The 24,033-nt window shown below is 32.9% G+C and overlaps 4 protein-coding genes across 4 annotated transcripts; 1 reads left to right on the top strand and 3 right to left on the bottom strand.

Moving 5' to 3' along the window:
- Window positions 1-781: 781 nt before the first annotated feature.
- LOC133315231 (glucan endo-1,3-beta-glucosidase 12-like) lies at window positions 782-2,541 on the bottom strand. The gene is made up of 2 exons (XM_061516812.1): window positions 1,155-2,541; window positions 782-813 (listed from the first exon to the last, which is right to left on the bottom strand). Exons 1-2 carry the CDS (start codon window positions 2,539-2,541, stop codon window positions 782-784), a joined length of 1,419 nt encoding a protein of 472 aa, XP_061372796.1.
- A 761-nt stretch (window positions 2,542-3,302) lies between these two features.
- LOC133315214 (glyceraldehyde-3-phosphate dehydrogenase B, chloroplastic) lies at window positions 3,303-6,375 on the bottom strand. The gene is made up of 9 exons (XM_061516786.1): window positions 6,164-6,375; window positions 5,964-6,077; window positions 5,509-5,670; window positions 5,261-5,428; window positions 4,892-5,052; window positions 4,596-4,657; window positions 4,444-4,493; window positions 3,889-4,295; window positions 3,303-3,683 (listed from the first exon to the last, which is right to left on the bottom strand). Exons 1-9 carry the CDS (start codon window positions 6,260-6,262, stop codon window positions 3,551-3,553), a joined length of 1,356 nt encoding a protein of 451 aa, XP_061372770.1. The 5' UTR covers window positions 6,263-6,375; the 3' UTR covers window positions 3,303-3,550.
- A 2,201-nt stretch (window positions 6,376-8,576) lies between these two features.
- Window positions 8,577-11,814, bottom strand: LOC133315258 (uncharacterized). Its single transcript, XM_061516850.1, has 5 exons — window positions 11,599-11,814; window positions 10,689-10,800; window positions 9,789-9,885; window positions 9,396-9,482; window positions 8,577-8,869 (listed from the first exon to the last, which is right to left on the bottom strand). Exons 1-5 carry the CDS (start codon window positions 11,636-11,638, stop codon window positions 8,735-8,737), a joined length of 471 nt encoding a protein of 156 aa, XP_061372834.1. The 5' UTR covers window positions 11,639-11,814; the 3' UTR covers window positions 8,577-8,734.
- A 4,056-nt stretch (window positions 11,815-15,870) lies between these two features.
- LOC133315230 (MLO protein homolog 1-like) lies at window positions 15,871-21,089 on the top strand. Its single transcript, XM_061516811.1, has 14 exons — window positions 15,871-15,996; window positions 16,106-16,163; window positions 16,276-16,490; window positions 17,130-17,246; window positions 18,728-18,788; window positions 19,081-19,166; window positions 19,253-19,327; window positions 19,434-19,522; window positions 19,618-19,667; window positions 19,780-19,820; window positions 19,929-20,102; window positions 20,358-20,393; window positions 20,495-20,623; window positions 20,727-21,089. Exons 1-14 carry the CDS (start codon window positions 15,871-15,873, stop codon window positions 21,087-21,089), a joined length of 1,620 nt encoding a protein of 539 aa, XP_061372795.1.
- The last annotated feature ends 2,944 nt before the right edge of the window (window positions 21,090-24,033 follow it).

The raw sequence follows: 24,033 nt of genomic DNA, 5'->3' as shown, positions 1-24,033 counted from the left end.
CTTTGTATGGTCATGATTTCCCAAATTTAAAGTGAAAGCATTAAATATGGGAAATCAGAACCATACAAAGGTAGAAATAAATATAAAATATTAAATTTGAGAAATCATGACCATACAAAGATAAAAATAAATATAACCGTTGGATCAACATAAGCGATCTAACGATGAGATTGACTGGGTGTCACATGGATGTAACATAACTTGGGTATCACAATATCCTATCCCATAATATAATATGACATTGTTCAATACAAATGTAAAGAAATTTTTATGTTATATCAAAATTAAGCTCAATTTTAAAAGCTAACTCGTTAGCATTAATGAATTCGGGGACTAATCTACTTAAAACCACTCTCAGATACTAGTACTTGGTTTCTTCGTAGCCTCAGGGAAAAAAGTCAAAAGACAACGAACTTTTTCAACAAAAGCCCGTGATTGTAGGAAAAAGAAACTTTTCGTTACTTTTATCCGTATAGACAACTTTCTTCACGTGCCCGTGCCTTTATAATCAGTCCATATAAATGAAGTGCTATAATTTAGGCTTTTTTTCTTCTTCTTTTTTTCAGACAGAATGATCAAATATTCAAAATTCTACAGAAAAAACAGTGTGAACGTAGAAAATTGGCTCGTGAACAAGGGAATTCTCAATCATCACAGCAACATAGTGTCCTACTTTTCAACTCTAAACAACAATACTTTAATAAAATAAACAATACCAAGAGCTGTCTCTGAGCCACAATGACAAGACCAGCAGAGTTCTCTGTTTTTTTTCTTCATGGAATTACTGTTGAGGATACCGGCACGCTCCATAGCCTGATCATTTATTATTTTCATTTGAACATAAGCGAAACAAGTGTTAATTAACTTAGGCCAATTAAGCATAAATCAACATTTGCAAGAACATTGTTTGGCTAGTGCAGGGGAAGCCCGTCACGGGCCACCACCAATGAGCGTTAAGGCTACACCAACCGTAGCACGTGGATCCGACATCATGTCTCAACCCAAAACCTTAAGGCATTGAGTTCATGGGTCCTTCCAGTTATATAATTTTCACTTAGTCCATTACCAACCAACGTGGGACTCATCACACTTAAATATCCCAACAAACATATCCATGAGATAATTAAAACGATGAGTTAAAGAACTTGACTTACTTGGATCACTAAAAGTTACAATTCCAGTTGCCTTGAAGTCACAGTTCCAGTAGTTCCTACCATGCATTTGATAATAAGAATTCATGGCATAAGACGCATGTGCAAGAAGCTTGTTTGGTTGATAACAATCCCCACCCTCATATATCTCTCTACAATCCACCCCACCAGACCCACAGCAAAAATCCAACACAGTTTGAAGCACCTTGTCATCTGCATGAGGTTTTGCAACACACCAAACCGATGGACCTCGAGCTCCACCAGATGATTTCTCGCTAAAACCAAACGTGCCACCATTATTGCTACAAAACTCGCAGCTCAGATCCACTTCATAAACCTTCGAACCATCACCATTGAATATCCCAAAGTTTCTCTCGCTCGCATCTCCTTCTTTCTTGTTCTCATTGAACAGAGCAAAGACAAATATGTCTATGTGATCTTTAGGCTTCATTGGAGTTCCTCTGTTAGAGTACTGTGCACGTTCGATCAACCTCGTGTTGTATATCTTTGCATTTTGAAGCGTGGCAGCACTATCATCAGGGTTTCCCTTAGATGGCCACCCTGATTCAGACACTGTTATCTCAATGCTTCGATTTCCATATCCAAGTGCTATAATAGCGGATCTCACACCATCAATCTGTGCATCCAGCATGTTGTTATACACATAACCCTTCGGGTCGTGGATTCCCGTGGCGTTCCCCAACAATGCATATTCCAAGTTAACGGAACTGGGGTTGTCCCTGTAAGCGAAGTAAGGGTATGCATTGATCATGAAAGGGGCATTTGTGTCAGATAAGAAGCCAACGATGTCAGTCATGACTGGAATGAGATTCAAGGCGAAGGTTGATGAAGAAGGAGGAAAAGAAGAAGCAAGAACGGCCATGCTATGTGGTGTTGTGACCTTGATTTTGTGATCGAGTCCATGGGATGAGAGAACGGTGTGCAAGTTTTGCATGGCTCGGAACAAAGCATTTGGGTCAAGATGGTCGTGGTTGTCGTCAACGTTGGTGGTTAAGTATTCGTTTCCGACAGCAATGGCTACGATGGAAGTGGCGGGAATGAAGGGTACTATGCGTGTTGAGACCCATTCTTGTGCTGCGGAAGAGTCGGAGCTGATGTTGGCCACGCGGTTGTTTTCGACGCCGACGATGAGGTCGATGCCGGTGTTGGAGAAGTTTTCGAGGATGTCAGGGTTTGAGTCGTAGATTTTGACCTTGTTAATCAGAGTGGATTGCAGAAGCTGAGCTACTTTCTTTGGAGAAGGAAGATTACTTCCCAGGGTGCCGTAGTTAATGCCCACACCGGAAACGGATTCCAAGATCAAAATCACCACCACTAGCGCAAGTGCAAGTTTCACTACATTTTGGTAGGTGCATGTGGCCATGGCCATGGCTAGTTCAGATTAATTTATGAATTGAGATTCGAATTAACAATGAGATATGTATATGTATATATATTGGCATCAATTTCTGCCTGCCATGCCACTGTCGGAATATAATGAATGTTTTTCTTTTATATCACTCACTAAGGGTGAAAAAAGGAAAACAAAAAAGTCAGAATAATGAATATAAAAATGGTGATGGTGGTGGGACATAGTCAATAGTGGATGATTTGCTTGTTTTGTGGGGCTCATTGGCATCTTGATCATCCTGTATTGTAATTTGTAACGGCACGCGTTTCGAGATGTTTAAATGAAATTTGCAACTTCCCCCCACCCCTTCTATTCTACCGTACTATTTGTCGTATCATGATTGAATGATTCAAATTTTGTTCGGTGGAATCTGATATGATTTATTGAGGTTTAAAATCGAAGGAAAAAGTTTCTTCTTGTGTGGAGAGAAGAGAACTGCTTGAAACAGTTCATACATGGGCCCAAATAGTAAAAGCTTTTCTACCAAGTTTTTATGGGGTATCGAATCAGCAGCCTAAGCCAGCAACGGGCCGGTGTTGCTCCGGATGGATGGGCTTGGCTGACCCAATTTGTTTTCCCAGTAAAACTTTTGAATATGTACTTGACTAGTTTTACTTTGGCTCATACTGTGCAAGGGTGAGTGATGATGTTATGTGTAGTTTTCCCCTAGAGCTAATAGCCAAAGATGTACTCTGGTTTCCTGTATCAAATTCACTTGGCAAGGCTTAATCATATCGAAGAATTGTAAATCAGATAGATATCAGAAATGCAATATCAATTTATATCACGATATTTATGAATTTGTGTTACGCCAAAACTCATTATTGGCTGCAGGTAAATTTAAACTTGGAAGATCATCCCTCAGACATCATAACACCATGGTCTGTCTGAACATTTTCTTCATCTTTCTCATATCATATACCTTAACAAAAGGCTAAATAAATGGCTTGATAGTAGTGGTAATCAAATCAGAAAAGGCTCTCTTCGTCTATTCATAAACTTTGCATTCCTCATCAGCTGGGTTTGTTTTGCAGAAATCCTCCAACGGATCTCCGCTCCCCGCAGCAGGTGTGCCTGGCCACTTGCTTGCTACAAGATGTGCCAAATCCACCACTCTCTGGCTGCAATCACCAAAATTGTAATTATCTTATCAATAACTTGATCCATTATTATAAGTACATAAAAAGTCAACTGCTCCAGCTTCAACTTATTAATAATCACTTCACTGAGATGTACACATGACAACTAATAAAAAGAGGCATGAAAATGAGTGAGTGAGAATGAGAAGAAACTTGATTATATTATATATATGGAGAGTGGGCTAACCTGTAACCCCATTCATTGTCATACCAAGCAACCACCTTGACCATATCATCTCCCATGACCATAGTGAGGGAGGAGTCAATAGTAGAAGAAACATCAGTGCACTTGAAGTCCACAGAAACAAGTGGAACATCACACACATCCAATACACCTTTCAGTGGCCCTTCAGCTGCCTTTCTGAATGCTCCATTGACATCTTCAGCTGTAATACCCTTCTTCTCAACATTCACAACAAGGTCAACAACTGAAACATTCGGTGTAGGCACACGGAGTGCAATTCCATTAAGCTTTCCCTTCAAATTTGGCAGCACTAGAGACACGGCCTTGGCTGCTCCAGTGCTGGTTGGGACAATGTTCAGTGCTGCAGCCCTGGCTCTTCTCAAGTCCCGATGTGAAGCATCCAAAAGCCTCTACAGAAGCACAATCCTTGCTATAACTTCTTATCCATTTTCAGTTGGAAGATTAATTAATACATGATTTGGTAAACAACACTACAAGAGATATTTGATCACACATAATGTTAAATTCCAACTAAACTAGTGGCTGATGATGTTGTACCTGGTCTCCTGTGTAGGAATGTGTAGTTGTCATGGTTCCCTTCACAATTCCTGGAAATATAGACCAAAGGGAAGGAAGTGTGACTTAGAGCTTGGAATATTGCTCTTCCATATTAACTACCAAGTATGATGAGTCTCTGAGTGTTTGCTTACCAAACTCTTCATCCAAGATCTTCACAAAGGGAGCAAGACAGTTTGTGGTGCAAGAAGCGTTGCTGTACATTAAAGAAACAAAAGAAAGAAGAAGAAATTCAACCACGGAATATGTATATTAAAGGGATGGGATATGATTATACAAATAATCAATTAATACAAAACACAATGCTGCATTGACATTTTTAGATTTAATAAACTTCACAATCTCAACATTCACAACAAGGTCAACAACTGAAACATTAATCTCAGCCAAAAAAACACACACACAGAACACAGCATCAGTTACCACCAACCTTATAATGTTAGACACCTCATGATTGTAGTCCTGTTCATTTACTCCAACAACATAAGTTGGAATATCCGCACCCTTTGCAGGAGCAGTGATAATAACTTTTTTGGCACCTGCTTGGATGTGTTTGCCCGCGCCAGGTCCATCCACAAAGACTCCTGTTCCCTGAACAAAAAATCATTCATTCTTTTTAAAAGCTCTGCAACTAATAAACAATGTTGGGAAATTTTCACTCCATTGGCTAGCAGGATATAAGGTTATTCAATTTATTTATTTTATTTTTCAACTTCCCAAAGCCATCATAGTGCTTGTATTTTCATTCTCTGGCCTTTGGTGGATGATGTTTGAAATGAATCAAGTAGCAAGGACTTACCTCAATAACAATGTCAATCCCTAACTCAGTCCAAGGAAGCTGAAGAGGATCTCTGTTTGAGACAACCTTGATGGGCTTACCATCCACGGTTATGGTCTCATCATTTAGTATTTTGACATCTGCTTTAAAAGTTCCCAGCATGGAATCATATTTCAGCAAGTGCGAAGCCTGGTTATGTGAAGAAGTAAGTCACTACCTTTCCATTCACTGAAACTAATTAAAAGGGCAATGGCATTTTAAGAACTTACATTCTTGACACCACCGCTGTCATTGACAACAATGACATCAAGGGGTGAGTCTTTTCGGCCGTGCCAGCAGCGGAGGAAATTTCTACCAATGCGTCCAAAACCATTGATTGCTACCTTCAACTTGGCCACTGTTTCTCCCCTCACTGGAGTTGATCCAATGGTCTGATTTTAATTAAAAAAAGAAAAAGAAAAGCCTTACATTAAAAATTGAACTTATTTAATCCCAGATATAAAAAAAAATGTCAATTATTTGTTATGGCATCAAGCTACTGCATTTTTCATGGTTTCGTAGCAAATATGTTATGAATCTAACATTTTCTAGAGGAAGGGTATATCGGTATGCTAATTCAGTTGAAGTGTAAATATATTGGGCTGATTGAGATTTCCCAATATAGAACATCATAAAGAAAATAAAAGCTGATATATATATCTATATCTATAACTAAGAAATTAACCTTGGTGGTGAGTTGAGCAGCTACGACATCAAAAAAGGAAGACTCTCTAGCATTATTGGCATAGGTCACGCATGAACTGGATTTTAGCCCAGAGAATTCAGTAACCTCAAGTCTCTGCACAAACAAAGTTAAGTGAAGTAAGACACTTGTAAGTTGAAGAAACAAACCAACCATTGTGCAAGAAATAAACAAAGTGGAACCTTTGAGGAGCATTGGGTTGGGAAAGAGTGAGAGGTCTTGGATGGAAGCCTCGTGTTTGTGGGAATCCTTGTAGAAGCTAGAGCTGCATGGGTGGCCATGGCTGCAACAAAGCTGTGTAACAACTCCTTTTGTGTATTATGTGCACAATTGATAGTTGTCTTTCCTCCTCCTCTTGTTTTATTGTTTAACAGATTTTTCTATAGTTGATTGCAAGAAAATTATGGTCGGTGGTGAATAACAGAAACGAGTGGTGAATATGTTGTAAGAAAATCTATAAGATAAGATAATGTTTGGATATCAATGTTTTTTAATAATTGGACTTCATATTTTGAGCCACATATTAATATTATGGCCGTTTACTAATTTCCCGGCTGTGTCCCTTTGTTCATACTATAATGTTTTGATTTTCTTTTTTTTTCTCCAAAAAAGAAAAAGAAAAGAAAAAAGAAATGTCAATGCCACAACCCACAAAGACTACTATTTCATCCGTCCGTTTGGATGATATATTTAAACTAGTAACTAGTAAGTGTTAATTTACGGATATTTTAAATTTAGATAAAATATAAAAATATTTAAAATTACATTTAAGTAAAATCTAAAAGTATATATTAAAAAATATATTTAAAATTATAAAAAGATTTGCATAATTAACTTCAAATAAAGAATTTTTTTTAAATGAAAAATAGAATATATATTTTCTAAGAAGCATATAATAAGAAATGTAACCATGATCAAGAAAGTAAATTATCATTTAATTTACAAAGATGGATTATAAAACAATCAGAAGAGAAGGAACGATATGCCCAGTACAATAATATTTTTTTTTAATTATAGTAAGTTTGAAATGTTAAAAAATACAGAGCTTTAAAAAGATAAAGAAAATTGTTATTTTATTTCCTTAAATTAAAATAAGTTTATTATAAAATAAATTGAAAAATAAAAGCACAGCGTCATCATCATTAATGCTAGCTTATTCTCTATTTTATATTGTTGTGGACAGACGTTTTGAGCTCATCATGCAGGTTATTCATAGTTGCATTATAGCATAAAATATTTCTATCACTAAACATTCTCTTTTATTCTATCCCACTATGACTGACATGGATCACTCCCACAATTGACATAGGATCCACGGGCATTACACACAGAGACATTTGCACATGTAATTATATATATGACAATATGACACTTCTGAAAGTGCTGCCCGTCAGTATACTCCCCCTATCTGTTCCATCATAATACACAACGGAGCTCACCCTATTAAGCACCCCGCTCAATGAGGCCTGATTCTATCTATAGTAGATTATTCCATCTTGAACCATATAACAAATTCTTAGTCCACCATCTTGGATCGAACATATATCATGCGTCATTTTGGAACAAGATACGAGAATTAAAAACAGGGAACCAGGCTGTAATTATGAATTTTTATCATCAAACTATCCTTCCTTAATTTTCATCAATTACTTATACAAACTCTACTATGTCATGAAAGTTTTTTCACTAAACTATCCTCACTCAATTTTCAGCAATTAATTTACTATACTCTATTAGATACTTTCAGCAATTTTCACAGCAATCCACGAATATTCAGGACTAAATAAGATACTTAAAGCATAAGGATAGAGTTTGAAAATTGTAATTAGTTTAATTAGTATGTGAAGAAATTACTTAAAATGGACCAAATTTTTTCACCTAAAAGACATATAATATGGGCAGAGGGAGTATAATCTTTATTCTTTATAACGAGAAAGAAAATATGTAATAAATCTATTGTAAACATAAAAAAAAAAAGAAGCTAAAATATGTCGAATATTAAAGAAACTTATGAGATACGCTCATAATAATTAGTATATAAATTTGTAATAGGAATCTTCATGCCCCGTTCATTTTCCTTTGAGAAATATTTATAAGTTAGATGTCAAATTTTTTAATAATATAAAAATATTATAAAAAAATTAGTGCCCGGATAAATTCAAATTAATCCTTTTTAGACATTTGAGTGGCTTTCAAAAGGTGGGGATATTTTTTCCCATGAGAAATGAATTTATAATTTAGATGACAATTTCATTAAATAATATAAAAATACATTATCAAACCTCTCGCTAAGGACTGCGCCCCGAACATATAGGTTTTTTTTTTTTTTTTAGTTATTGTCTGCACACGACTAACACCATAAAATATGGATCGCAGTTATCACCCATTTCACGTTTGCTGCATAAGTGACAAAATTGACAACATCCTGGTATGGAGAATCCAAAGTGATGTTCACTATCTAGAGCAATCATCAATCACTGCTTATTTAAACAATACAAACCATAAACCATAAACTAACAGAATTTTCAGTATCATGCCTGTCATGGCAGGCTCTCGCCAAAATGAAATAGCTGATAACTCATAAGAAATCAGCCGTAAAAGAGAAACAGACTATTTACCCACAGAAAACACTTTGTTTATTACTAAGAAGAAATGGAAAGATATTACATGAAATCAAATACATTTTGTACCAACGACATTTTTAGTTAACAGAGAGAAATGGCCAATTGTACCATGACATCACTGCAGCATTCTCATGTAGCAGCTTCAATTTCATCAGAGTTCACAGCTACTCCATTTGGGGTTTCCTCTGACCGTAGCTGAGCAGAAACATCATCTATGGCAGCATTCAGTTGTTCAATCTTCAGAGCCAGTACTTTCCGGGTTTTCTGCAACTCAAGCAAAGCAAATTTTGTGAGCCATTAAAGGAAATATCTACACTTACAACCATCAATGTTGCAGCGAGAAGAACAAGTGCAATACGAGGGCCTCCCACGAGCATTATATAAATTTGGTAAATAAGTTGAAATAAAATGATGCCCAACGCATGGAAATAATAGTATATTCAGTCACCACAATTGGAGTCCTAAACATCCTTTTATATGATATCAATTGATTCAAAAATGCAATTAAAATGAAAAACAAAAAATTAAGAAAATACCACTGAAATTAAAAAAAAGAAAAATAAAAGCATAAACACCCAAAAATGACACAGGCACACATAAGTCAATTCTAAGTGCATCAAAATAATAAGACTTTTAAACTAATCACCCATTTATGCTAGCGCAATTGCGCTTATACACCCAACAGCAATTACAGCCCCTCCAAGCAAAAGGAGACAGCAAGATCAACCATGGCAAATTCCTTTTATAAGACAAACATGAAGGATGGTATATAGAGCAAGCAACTGCTCACCTCTAAAGCCTTCTCTTCGTCGTATATAAATTTTGGCAATTTTCTCATTAACTCCTTCCGGTCAGCTCCAGCTAGTGCTTTGCTTATCTGTGGAAGAATAAAATAGAAAATAATACTCAAGCAATCTGGTTTGCAAGATATAAAGTTTACAAGAAAAATTATAATGCACATCCTGCTATCTTAAAGATTTTAAAGATATGTAATGCCATCTACTTAAAATTATGTTGCATATATAGTTTTTTGTTGACTGAATGAGTAAGAGGGGTTAAACAATTAAATTTCCATATATAGCCATGCATTTGATGACTTTAAGTGTAAGACAAATATCTGAATGGATCCCATTAAACATCAACATCTAGCGCTTGGAAAGTTTTTTACAGTAACAAATACTACCTGAGGTGCATACACGCAGCCAAGAGTGCCAACTATTAATCCTCCCAAGAGAAAGCCACCAACAAAGACGCCAGCACTGCTTGGCCTTCCGCCATCACTGCAGTTCCAGAACAAGCAAGAATCCAAATTAATAACATCTATTCATTTAGCTAAACACATTACAAACTGCCATAATCAAAATATGTTTCAAATTCAAGCATATTTGGTGTTCTCTGTTTCTTCCTTGTGTCAGTTGTGTGGTCCTCTCCATATTATGATTATTATTTGTGATGGCAGTTTGAAGGCATCTATTGATCAATAGTAATTTTGAAAAAAACTACTTTCCACTATGTGTATAAATATTTAAAGTAAAGATTTGGCTCCTCTATAGTAAGGAATGCACTTTAGAGGGGGAAGTGTAAAATTATAAGAGTTGATTGGAAAATCAAGGGAGTATAGATTTTAACAACTTTATAATTTGTAATTACATGAGCATGTATGTTAGTACAATCTAAACCCAATGATTCTTCCACTTTTCCCTCTAAAATGCTCCACCCGTTTGAGGAGCCAAATTCTTAAAATAATACTCATGATCAAATATGCATTTATCCAAGTAAAAATGTAAGTGATATCAAAAATTTCTAAAAAGTTTCTTTACCAAGTTTTCATCTTTCTCCCACCCGTTCCCTCCAAATAATAAGGATAAAATATTTCTCCGCTCAGAGTTAATCAATACTGAAATGTCTAAAAGAGAAAGTTGTGGCACAACAGTGGAACACAGAAGCAGCCCTGATGTAACAACTAACATTTTAAGACCCTTATCAGCAGCTATACACATATTATCACCTTGCAACTAATTCAATGTACTCATGAAGACAAACTACAAAGAGCTTAATAACAAAATCACAACTACGAGAATACCTGTACGTAGCTTGAATCGTTAGAGGCCTTCTGGGTGAAGATAGTTGCATTCTCCCTTGACGATTTAGAATCAGTGACAAGCTGGATTGTTTGATCTTCACCTGAGATGATGCTAGCAAGAGTTTTTGCAACAGTAGATTAGTTAGAAAACGAGATGCTCAGTTAGATAAAAGAAATATTGTTTGAAAATAAAATATTCAAGCAAAAGTTTTCACTAGAGTAGAGAAGCTAGAAAACGAGATATGCTCTTTTGGGCAAAAGAAAAATAAAGAAAGGGGAGTAAAAGTGGCAAAGCACCACTTATATGCCAACATTGCATGAAACAAGTACATACGAAATCTTGATATTAGGTAAAGAATGTTTTATAACTACAACACATGAATAGATGATCTTGAATCCGATGACTGTTATGTCTTTGTGGCATGCAGAAATCCAAGAAAAACCTCCTATAAATGGAAACGAAGGAACATTAATTCCTAAAAATGAGTATTTCCAATGGATCATACAGCGTTGAGCAATCTCTGGTGCTAATCACTCAATCAATCGTGAAAGGTTAAGGGGAAACTATCCCAATTCCAAAGAAATTAACGTTTCTGAGACGCGTAAATTCTCATCCTGCTGATATCGTTCAGTCACATATCCATAATTTTAAAAACCCTAGGTTACGTACAAATTAAAAACCAAAAAGAAGAAAAACATGGATTAATTAAAATCAGGGGAATGCGCCTATGCTATCATCTTTCAAATCAATCCATAAAAAAATTTAAAAATAAAGAAAAATTTGCAATGAAATTAAAAGAATATAGTCAAAGAAAAAAAAAGATAGAGCCAGTAATTTTTGAGGAATCTTGAAAAAGAAAAGAAAGAGAATGAGAAAAAGTTAAGCTGTAAAGAATCGGAGAGAGGTTACCAGAATTGGTTAGAATGAAAGAAGTGGAAACAGCAGCCATAGTCGGAGATGATGAATGGGAGATGGAATTGAGAATGGTGTGAGTGTGTGTGTGTGTGTGATTATTTATGACTTGAAAACTATGGGTTCGATGATATCTAAGCTTCACTGTAACAACTGGTAAGATAATTCTTTTTTTTCTTTTTTCTTTTTTTCTCCCTCTTCTACTATGCTTTATAGTTTTGTCTGCAGCTACCACTACCGGGCGTTAGGACAGATGCGGATATACCCAATCTCGAGTAAATATTAGAGCATCGTATCATATGCGGAGATATTTTTATTTATATATATATAAAAAAAAAAAAATTACTCTTGTACTGCATGTTCTCAAGTGGAAGTATGGAACGGAGCAATGAGTTATTCACTCATTCTCAATTTTGAAGTGAACACAATTAATTATGTAATTGAAATCAGTTTTGTTAAACTCGACCCGGACATCGATCTGGTCGGGACATTGGATTATCGGGTCATTGATCGGATTGGTGGGTTACTGGTCGGACCGGTTGACCCGAATATATATAAAAATATATATAAATATGGACATATAAATTCAATTATATTCTCCATATCTAAAATGAATTTAAAAAGTTTACTAAATAAACTCAAAAACATGAAACATAAATAAATAAAAATGCATGTCATTACTATATCAATTTATATTGCAACTCAGAATCTCCGTAAACATACTTTTCGATAAACATTGAACTTATATTTTTGAAATTCAACTACATTAAAATGGCATATGTCACATTCTCTTAATTTATTATTCATCAAATTGCTTCAGTATTAAAAGGTGAAATTTGAGGTCATTGTAGAAGAGTGTACCAGCAAATAAAATTATAATTTTTTTTTTAAAATGAGTTCAATATTTTTTTCTCACAAGATAGAAACAATTTTAGTTTTTTAGTTTTTTTTTTTAAATAAACTCGACCGGGTCACCGGGTTTGGCCGGATTTTGACTGGGTCGATGCATGACCGGTCCAATACTTGACCCGAACCGGTCCAATGATCGGTTCACCGGGTCCCGGGTCGGACCGAGTTTTACAACAGTGATTGGAATAGTCTTTTTCTTTTTTTGTTTAAAATTGTTAGATATGAGTTTTGATATATCTTCTAAAATAATGTTTTAAGGACTAATAGCAAATATCTACATTAAAAGTCGGGTTTTATTAGTGTTATGTAACATAATATAGATGTTGTTTCCAACTCTCACATAAAAAAGGAGAGAGAAAGTGGAATGATGAAAGAGAAAGAAAAACATGTGGACCCACCTCTTTAATGTGTGTGTAGGAAAATGAAGTTATATTATGTTAAATGATAAACATAAAACTCTTAAAAATTATATTTAATATCTTAAAATGTAAAATATATTAAAGATTTATTTATTTAGAAATGATTTTTTTTTAAACTATATGTATCTTCTACTAGAGATAACCATGTTAGGTAAATCAACATCATAGTGGGACTATCTATTAGAGAATATATAAATTATTAAAAAACGTTCTCACCCAATATCTTAAGATTTTTTATGGAGTTAATTTTTTATATGATATCAGAGCTTAAGTGATTATAAAGTCACGAGTTTAGTACTCATCTTCTCCTATTTTTTAATGAAATTAAATAAGCACAAGGTTAAAAAAAATGTACAATATGTACGTTTCAAGTTTGGCTTTTGTACGAGGGGATATTTTAAAGAATAATATAAATTATTAAAAAAAATCTTCACCCAATATATTAAAATCTTAGGCTAAAGTAATTCTTTACACTACCTCTCAACCAGTGTTGATAAAATCAGCCCGACTGGTACTAACCGTCGAATCGGTTTTGGAAAAAATATTTTCAATGTTGTAGCCGCTGGGATTCAAACTCAAATCTTGAGGATGCCTAACAATAACTTACCAGTGAGCTGAATTTGTTTGTTAGTTAATATGCATCATTTAATATATATATATATATATATATATATATATATAGAGTTCGCTTTTTCTACAGTTACTGCAGATAACTTATCTGCAGTAAGCCCAATACGACGTCGTTTTAGGGCAGAAATCATGATATTTTTGTAATTTTAATTTATTTCAGGGTTATAATAGTCTTTATATTATAATTTTCTAAGATTTCAATACCAAAACGACGTCGTTTTGGGTATAAATGCAGATAAGTTATCTGCAGTAACTGCAGAAACATTTTTCCCATATATATATATATATATATATATATATATATATATCATATCATTTAATAGAATTATTTAAAAATTACATCTAGTGGGAATCGAATCCTTGTTGTGAAAATATAAATTGTAGTATTTATCACTAAGCTACATTTGGTTCTTGGTTCACTTGCACCATTTAAAATAGTTATTATATAATTAAGTATAAAATATAAATTTATATATATATATCCGGTTCATACAATTGAACTAATGACCCACTAATCCAGTACCTGATCGAATTGATCACCGATTCGAATTTAATAACATTGCTCTCAACGTGATTCCTAATATCCACACCACAGTAATGAATTTTCTTATCCTACTCTAAGCCATTATACTGGTAATAATTAAAATTTCTGTAATACTCCTAGAATAAGTTTTTTGTTTTTTTGTTTTTTTTTATTGTGATACAAAAGTTTAATTTTTTTCCAAATAAGGAAATTAATATGATATAAAATTCGAAATGTTAGAACGCTCTAATTTTTCTATATCTATTCATTTAATAATTAAAAAATGTTTTATAAAAATAATGAGTTCTTCATTAGATATTGTCAGCGGTTATGACTTATGAAGATTGTTCTGGATAGTCCACTTATATAGGTCCAATCACTGGGTCCAACCTAAAAAACGCATTTCTAAAAGGCAGAATAGGATTCTCATTCTTCTTCATGCACATTACTGCGCATGTTCAGTACGCCCAGCTTGAAAAGGCTAGGCTGATTAGGTTGACTAGAGATCTCACTCTAAATATCCCCTCTCTTATTGAGGAGGGGGCTTCTTCTCTTCCATTAAGAGTTATCCTAGCCACTTCCACACACACCTCCCTTTATGCACACCATAAGAAGATTCACTAATACCTTGGTCTCTACCATTGTCACTATAAATACCTTCTATATCAACATACTTTACCCTCCATAAAATATTCTTCGGGAGACACATTTTATATACACCAACTGTACAAGGATAAAATCAAACCTGCACCTCTACCAACTCTGACGAAAATTGAGGCAGAGCTGTAATAATAATGGCGAATAATTTGCACTTTTTTAGCGAGTGAAGTGGCTTTAGTTTTTAATTGGATTTGGGTTGGGCCAAATCTCATTCCGTCATATGATGCATATGTCAATATGTCTAAGTAAACATTTAAGAAAAGGGGCCACACTCGAGGGGTCACAGACATTAGACAATTAATGAATACCTCAAATTTGTCAATTGTGTCTCCGGCTTTTAAATTTTATCGATTGCTTTGAACAAATCAAATTGATGTACAAAGCAAGTGAACACCACCATACTGATGATTGTTGAATTAGTCAAATCGAACAGAACAAGCGAACACGCTTAGCAGTTTGAACGCACTCTGAGCTGATTTATTATTTTATTAATTATGGCAAATGGCACATTCAAGAATAAGTCACCTCCAAAATTCTCTTTTAGCTGCGATTCCTATTCAGCCATCATCGACGATCGACCATCTAAGAGTCACAATGAGGACTCCATGCATACTAGTACAAACAAGTAAACAACAAGGCATGCTACGAACTAAATGATTAACTAACTAGTTGGATTACCAAAACTTGCCTGGTCAGCTATGATAATAATTAATTTATATAACATATTATATTATACACAAGCGGCTGGGATTAAGAATATGTGATAATTACGCAATTTAACTTTTTTAAAAAAAAAAAATTCAATTAGTAGCAATATTATATAGGCCTGAACCCATAAACTCCGTTTTTTCTTAATAAAAAATTATATAAAACGATAAAAAAAAACATATACATGCAAATCTTCCAGTGGCCGGCTTAAACATTATTATTATTATATGTTTAATAATTATGTCTTGTTTTCTAAGAAGGTGCGTGGTTCCTATCACAGTGATACCATTACAGTCTCGGCGGATAAACCTGGAAGCATATGACAAAAATCTCGAACCGCGTGTATATATATGTATGTTACAGTATGTATGTAGCATGCTTAACTCATTTAAACTAATTGTTTCATAGAAGGGAGTAAATATGGCTGGTGCAGCTTCTGGAGAAAGAACCTTACAAGAAACACCAACATGGGCTGTGGCTGTAGTCTGCACAGTGTTCGTCATCTTCTCTATATTAATTGAACACGGAATCAATTCACTTGGAAAGGTAGATAGAGTTCATTCATATATCTTTTGGTTTTAACTTTTAATCTAAATTAGTACCTAGATATATCGACTTTAACTAAATTCTACATTCACCCTCTCCCTTTCTTTAGTGGTTTCAAAAACGACAAAAGAAGGCCATGAGCGAAGCCTTGGAGAAAATCAAAGCGGGTAATTAAGTAAAATTAGTTTGATACCGAAGATTTTTAGTTTTAAAGCTCCTTGTTTTATCTCCCTTATAAATTATAATTGATATGATATGTATTTATATTTTTGTTTGCAGAATTAATGATATTAGGATTCATTTCCCTGTTAATTACTTTTGGTACAAAATATATTGCAAAGATATGCGTCCCTGAGAAAGTTGGTGACACCATGCTTCCATGCAAGAAGGTGAAAGTGTCAAATGACAAGAGGATGTTACTTTCTTTTGAGGAGAATGTGGAATGGCGTCGAGTTTTGGCAGCTGCCTCTGGTGATGACTATTGCTCTAAAAAAGTGAGGGAGATAATAAAACACAATTTCACATAAATATATGCATCTCCTCAATCATCATCATCTCTCATGCCCCTTCCCGTTGTTTTATATATATATATATATATATATGCAAAAGTATTTCTACAACAACTTTAGATAAGCTTATCTACCGCTGTCATTTTTAACTATATTCTCCCGGAAGAATATAGTTATAACGTTAAAGTTGCTCTTTTTTCTCTCTCTTCAATTACTTTTCAGAACTTTTTTGCTGACGTGAAGAGAGAGAAAAGAGCAACTATATTCTCCCGGGAAAATATAGTTAAAAATGGAAGCTGTAGATAAGTTTATTTAAAGTTGTTGTAGAAATGTTTACCCCATATATATATATATATATATAGGGTTTTATAAGAGTTATGTTGTAGGAAAAATGATTGTGTAATGTTATAGAGATTCGTTTTGCGTGCCATAATTTTTTATTTATTTTTTTGTTTTAAAAAGTGTGGGCCCCACAAAATGTTGTGAGTGTAGGAAAGTTTGTTATGTTATGTTAAAGGATAAAATGAAAACCCATATATATATATATATATACACACACACATTTATATTCAATATTAGTTTACTCTCTTATATGTGTATCCTTTCTCTTTTTCGGCAAATCAGGGTAAAGTGCCTTTAGTCTCTGAGTCTGGGGTGCACCAATTGCATATATTTATATTCGTCCTCGCTGTTTTTCACATTTTCTACAGCGTCATGACTATGGTATTAGCCCGAGCAAAAGTAAGTTCACTTCTCTAAATATAAGATTTTTTTATCATGTTTATTAATCAGCATAAATATGATTAATATTCTAATTTGTTAATTGTGAATTTTTTTTCTTAAAGATAATAAAATGTAAATTCAAAGAAAAATGCTGATCATAGCGAAATATTTTTCATGAATTCTCATACAAATCCAAGGTGGCGGGCTTTTATTGCTTTTGTGAATTCTCAAACAATTTTTAATTCTTATCATACAAATTTTTTTCTTTCCAATAGTGATTGGTTATAAACCTCCTCATTACTTTTTCGTGAATTATATCTGCAACAGATAACCTTGCTCAAATTTAAACAAAGTTTTAAGTCCTCAATTTATAAATTTAAAATTAAGATTTTTAATTAATTATTACAATAATATTAAGGGTATTCTATAAAAAAAATAATTCTGATAATGGAGTGGGCATGAGTAACACTGCAGAACACATACCACATGCAATTCCTGAAAGCTGAAATAACATAGACCCATAAAAAATATATGTTAAAAAGTTAAACACAAAAATTATTGTGCCCGCTAAACCTCAAATATAGGAGTGTAAATCTGTCAGGTTGGTTTACAGGTAACTACAGTCTAATCTATTTTAGGTCAGGCTTAACTTATTATAAATAATTAATTAAAATAGGCTTATACTTTTAAAAAAATCTATTTAGAAGGCAAATCATAGATTTTTTTGTACATATCGAGCATATAAACCTACAGGCTGGCCTATATCATACTATTTATTTTAAATAAAATTATTATTTAATAATTTAGAATAATAAAATAATATCATTTTAGTTATTTTTTAATTATGTAATGTTTAATAGGTTTAAACAGGTTAACAAACGTAGGACAAGACTTTTATTTTTTAAATATAGGTCAGGTCAAACTTATAATTTGGACGTATACAGGTTAATAGGTCAGTCTAGACATATAAGTTTTTTTATATAAACTTGACCTATTTAAGCAAAGCCTAACCTATTTATACCCCTAGCTCCAAATCATTCAGACATCTTTTTCGGCGTATATAACATTTCCCAAGTAAGATTTATTCATTTTATTTATATCAAATGAAATTTGAAGAAAATGCAAAATATTCAGGATTTTATTTTCTGGGGCAGGTTATATTTACAAATTTTTTTGTTTACAAACTACACTATGTAGGACCGGTCCTACATTAATCACACAGTGTACGACCGGTCCTACATTAGTGTAATTGCAAAAAAAATTTGTAAACGGATCCTGTCCCTTATTTTCTATATTAGAAATGTAAGCACTTGAAGTCACTGTCAATTATAAATTACTAGTTGTTGACATACTTGCGGGGCATAGTGGCTCTCAATATGGGTTAGGCATGTCCCAAATAAGGGGAAAAGGAAAATTGCCTAGAGACTTGATAATTTGTGGTTGGTTGCTTAACTTTCCTTTTTACCAAAAATAAGAATAAAAATGTCGTTGCTTGACAGATGAAGAAATGGAAGGCTTGGGAAGCGGAAACATCCTCCCTAGAGTATCAATTTACAAATGGTAATTCTTGTAGAGTTGTTTCTGGGATGCTATTATGGAATCAAATCACTCATGACTTTCACATCTTTTTTTTTTCTGTTTTTTAAATTAAAAATATGGTACTTCAGTAAAGAAAATAAACTAATAATTAAGAGATAAAGTATTGCGATTTAAGAATAGAGAAATTTGTTTTGCTGAAATATTATTTTTTATTGATAAAAAGAAACAAGTGATTTGAATCGGGTCGTTTACATATGAATATAAGATATGATGGACCTCAGTTATTATTATTATCATTATCCCATTGGTGCAGATCCTGCAAGGTTCAGGTTTGCGCATCAAACATCATTTGTTAGGCGTCACTCTGGTTTGTCTAGGATGCCGGGAATTCGATGGATAGTGAGTTTCCACCTGAACAATTTGTCAAGAAGAAAAACAGAATGCATGGTTTATATAATAATCCCTTTATTTGCATTTTTCTATAGGTAGCATTCTTCAGGCAATTCTTTGCGTCTGTCACTAAGGTGGATTACATGACTATGCGGCATGGATTTATTAATGTAAGTGCCAAAGCTTATAGTTATATGTATATATAAATGTTGCTGCTTTTAATTGAGTTTGTTGTAAGTTTTAAACGGAAACCCAAAAAAATTGAACAAATGGCAGGCTCATTTTGGTCCCAATAGTAAATTTGACTTCCAGAAATACATCAAGAGATCAATGGAGGACGATTTTAAAGTAGTCGTGGGTATAAGGTATCTGACCTTAATTCACTAAGGCAAACTTCAATTTGCCTTTGTTTGCTGTTTTTTTTCTACATGCCAATTTTATTTTTGTTTATTTTTTGCAGTGTTCCATTATGGGCTTCTGCACTCATCTTTCTGCTTCTGAACGTTTACAGTAATTCTCTCTTCATGATCTCTCTCTAATTCGCATGCAACGCACAAACCCGCTTTGTTATTGAAGTACTCTACCTGTGTTGGCTTACTATTACTTAACTTCATTGCTGCAGAATGGTACACGCTCACCTGGCTGTCAGTAGCGCCACTAGTGGTAATTAAGGAAATTCAAAATTGAAAAGTTATTATTAACTTGAAAATGTTAACATAGGGCCAGCTTGTAATTCAAAATTTATGTGATAATCCTGTTAGCAATTTTCAGATACTCTTATTAGTTGGCACGAAGCTTGAACTTATAATCATGGAAATGGCCCAAGAAATCCAAGATCGAACTACAATCGTTAGAGGAGTCCCCGTGGTACAACCAAACAACAAGTATTTCTGGTTTAATCGCCCCGAGTGGATTATCTTCTTGATCCATTTTACCTTATTTCAGGTAATCATGTGTGTTGTAGAGAAACATAAGATAAAATTATTAATGTGATATTCATTTAATAAGTTAATATGATTAAGTGATGACGGGTTTTATAAATAATTAAATATATTGACTTCTGTGAGAAAATATATTAAAAAAATATAATATAAAATCATTAAACATCAACAGTAGCCTTTTTTTTTTGGGTGTGAGTGAGATGAAAATTAGTTTGTAGTTCAATCTTCGTTAGAAACTTATTTATTTATTCTTTTGCAGAATGCCTTCCAAATATCCTATTTTTTGTGGACGTGGGTAAGTAGCTTATGACCGAGATGTTTATTTTGAGAAATTTCAAGTTTTAGGCCTTCTAATTCAGAGGATTTATTATTTATAATAATATTTTCAAAGTGCAGTACGAGTTTACCATCAAATCTTGCTTCCATGCAAACTTGCCACTAATACTGACAAGGGTTTTACTTGGGGTGGCATTACAAATCCTATGCAGTTACATTACGTTTCCTCTCTATGCCTTAGTAACACAGGTGTGGACATTTTCAAATTAACCATTAAAATTGGGGAACTATTGCTATTCTCTTAATTACTAAGAGGCGTGCATGTATGTAAATGTACTACGTTAATTTGCAGATGGGATCTCACATGAAGAAAGCAATCTTTGAGGAGCAAACTGCAAAGGCACTTAAGAAATGGCAAAAGGCTGCAAGGGATAAGAGAAAGTTAAGGGAAGCAGGGGCAGATGTCCCTTCAGGATACATGAGTGGAGAAACAACGCCAAGCCAAGGCACATCACCAATGCATTTGCTTCACAAGTACAAGCCTAGCCACTCTAACTCAGAAAGCGTTATCAACTCTCCACGATCATACCAATCTGATACTGACTTATCAGAGACAGAGGGATCCACACACGAACTGAAAGAAATAACTAGAACGCATATAGCTCCACTGAATGAAGAAACTCATAACATCGACTTTTCCTTTGTTAAGGCTTAACAAAGCCCAATTTTAAAGGACTTTTGGCTGTGTCAAAAGAATTAACCGTGAATATCATCCAAGCTTTGTGTTCAAAACACCATAAAAACATGATAACTAATTTTAGGGATAAGAGGTTTTTTTTTTCTACTTGTCTGGAGAGTGAGACTAATCCTTACTCGAAGATAACTAATTTTCACAAATACTTATACATGTTAGCCAAATTATTTAAGCTATACTCCAACACATTATCATTTTTTCATGTTAACTTGTAGGCATACTCTTACTAATAAAAAAAGTAGTCCTAAGATTTTTAGAATATTATATTTCTTCTTTGAAGGTCTGTGGCCTTTAATTGACTATATATAAGAAAAATAAAGTGAACCTCTAAGCTTGCAATCATTTTTAAGAAATTAACTTTGTCTCGGAAGATTAACAACATACAATTAGCACTTAAATGATGATTTCTGGTCATTGCGCGCATGAGATCATTTTAGTCTATGAATGAACAGTAGCTGCTGTTATTTTGTTGCTCAAAAAAAGTCCGTTTGATGACCAAAATAATTAGTAATTTTTTGAAAACCAAATTAATATTTGGGAAATCCTTTTAGGATCAAATCGGAGTTTGCTCAAAACAAGTGTGAGCTTTATTTAGTTTTTAAAATAAAGAGTAAACTCATAGTTTAGTTCTTCAAAAACACGTGTCGTCGTCATAAATTTGTCCTTAAAATATTAGTATTAATTTAATGTATATTTGGTTTAACTTTTGAAAATTTTAAATTATAATTAAGGCGAAAGTTGATATATATAAAAGGTTATATTTACCATATTTTTTCTTCTCACTAATTTTGTTATTATTTGATCAAAATCAAATCAACGGTTATAAAATAACATCAAGTGAGAGTTATTGATTTGATTTTGATCCAACAATAATAATATTGATGGTAAATATAACCTACTCCTATATTATATATTTAGGCTAAAGAGTTAAGGGATAAGCTTTTGACCAAATTATGTATGTTTTGGGGGATTTCCAAAAGATTAAAAAAGAAACATATTATTATTCTCTCAACTATGAAAAGTATCAGTAAAATCGTCCTTCTTCATATAAAATGAGAGATTAATAAATTACATTGATATCTTTCCTCTGATTAAAAACCTATATTAGCATTAGTTTTTACGCATGACTGAGTTAATTTCATTTTTATGATTAAAGAATTAAATTCATATATATATATATATATTTAAAAATCCAAATTAATATCAAATGAGCCACATTGCGAAAATATTTTGTAAAACTCAATTCACCCCTCTTGAATATTGAAGTTACTTGTCCAACAATTACACCCACTTAATTTTCGAGAATGTGACGAACAAAAGTTGTCCCAATTTATTTATTTTTATTCCTTAATTCAATATTTATCTTTACAGTTTTGTTAACACTAGGTATACATAAATCAATATAATTCAATGCAAATAGAAAAAATCGAGCTGAAAAGTTAGAATCTAAAAAATTCTAAAAAAATGATTTTTTTATTTATTTAATTAGATCGGTTTTCAATTTCATATTAAAAACCGATGTAATTTAAATCGAAATAAATTTGTCTGTAGAGAGGTTTTATTTTAAAGGTTATAACATACTCTACTCATATATTTATATTTTTATTTACTCCTACCACTTTATTTGTAATTTATTGGTGTTTATACAAATTATTGCATTTATTTATTTATATATACTTTCACTCTCATCGTTTTAATTTTTTTTATAAGTTTATTAGTTCTAGATTAGTTTGAAATATACTATTGTATCTAATATCATCATTTTATATTTAATATTTTAAATTAAATTAATTTTTTTATTATGTATTTTATTTATTGTCTCTTAAAAAAAAGAAAAACTATAATGAATATAGATGAGATCGAATGATCGATGACTTGAATTTGGATGAAGTTTTACTTTTTAAAACATATTCAATTCAACCCAAAAAATATTCCTAGTTAAATTTTTTCCTTAATACGGGATCTTTGGTTTGGTTTGGTTTACTGAACCGATTCTATTAATTCGATTCTAAAAACTGAATCGGTTTGTTTAACTGATTTTATATTTTGATGATTGCATTTGTGCTTTATAAGTAATTTTTTTCTTTCCCGTGTTTTATTAGTAAATAGTTTTTTAAAAAACACTTTTATTCTATTTTAGATATAATTCCCGTGTCGTACTGGAATTTAAATTAATAATTCTCACAATTTTTAACTATTTTAGGTGAATAAAGTTGTTAAAATTTATTTATGTAAATAATCTTGTTTTATTTCACACACTTTGAAGGAAAAGTAATCGGCAAAAGCCTTATATAATCCAATTGCGGTTGGTAGGTCAAATCAGTATGCTTTTCATTCTTTTATTCGTATATGATGAAAGACATTTTCGGCATATTATTAGATGTTGGTAACAAACTTCAGTTACTCGCAGGATTGTTTGTCACTATCAAATGAAAGTGACATAGGAAGGGATGGGTCGAACGGAAAAATGATTAGTAGAAAGTTTCCAAATCATTATGTTTTAAGTGGACGGCACATTGAGCAATTAATTATTAACTATATATAATTAAAAAATGGCATTGCTTTCTGTAGATTATTAAAGTGATTATAGAAAACTTGCCATCAAAGCATTTCACTAATGAAAAGAATTAACTTCTAAACTAAACAAATAAAATCATATCTATAATTAAATTATATTATATTAAAAATTAAGATATATTTTAGATTAAGTTAATAATAGAATATCTAGACAATTACTTTAACCACAGTTTAACCTTAAATTTGGCAAAACAACAAATCCACTCGGACAATTCTTGGGTTAACATTAACCTTAGTCAACAGGTTTATTTTGTTAAAAATTGGTATATCACCGTCCTGTCTCTAAGAATTTAACCAACAAAGATGTGACACCTAACAATTAACATAT

This window comes from Gastrolobium bilobum, unplaced genomic scaffold (genome assembly GCF_033153095.1).
Source record: "Gastrolobium bilobum isolate Gb01-03AN ecotype WA unplaced genomic scaffold, APGP_CSIRO_Gbil_v1 utg5152, whole genome shotgun sequence".
Lineage (NCBI taxonomy): Eukaryota > Viridiplantae > Streptophyta > Magnoliopsida > Fabales > Fabaceae > Gastrolobium > Gastrolobium bilobum.
Note: the sequence above shows the minus strand (reverse complement) of the source record. Positions and strands in the feature narration are given on the sequence as shown.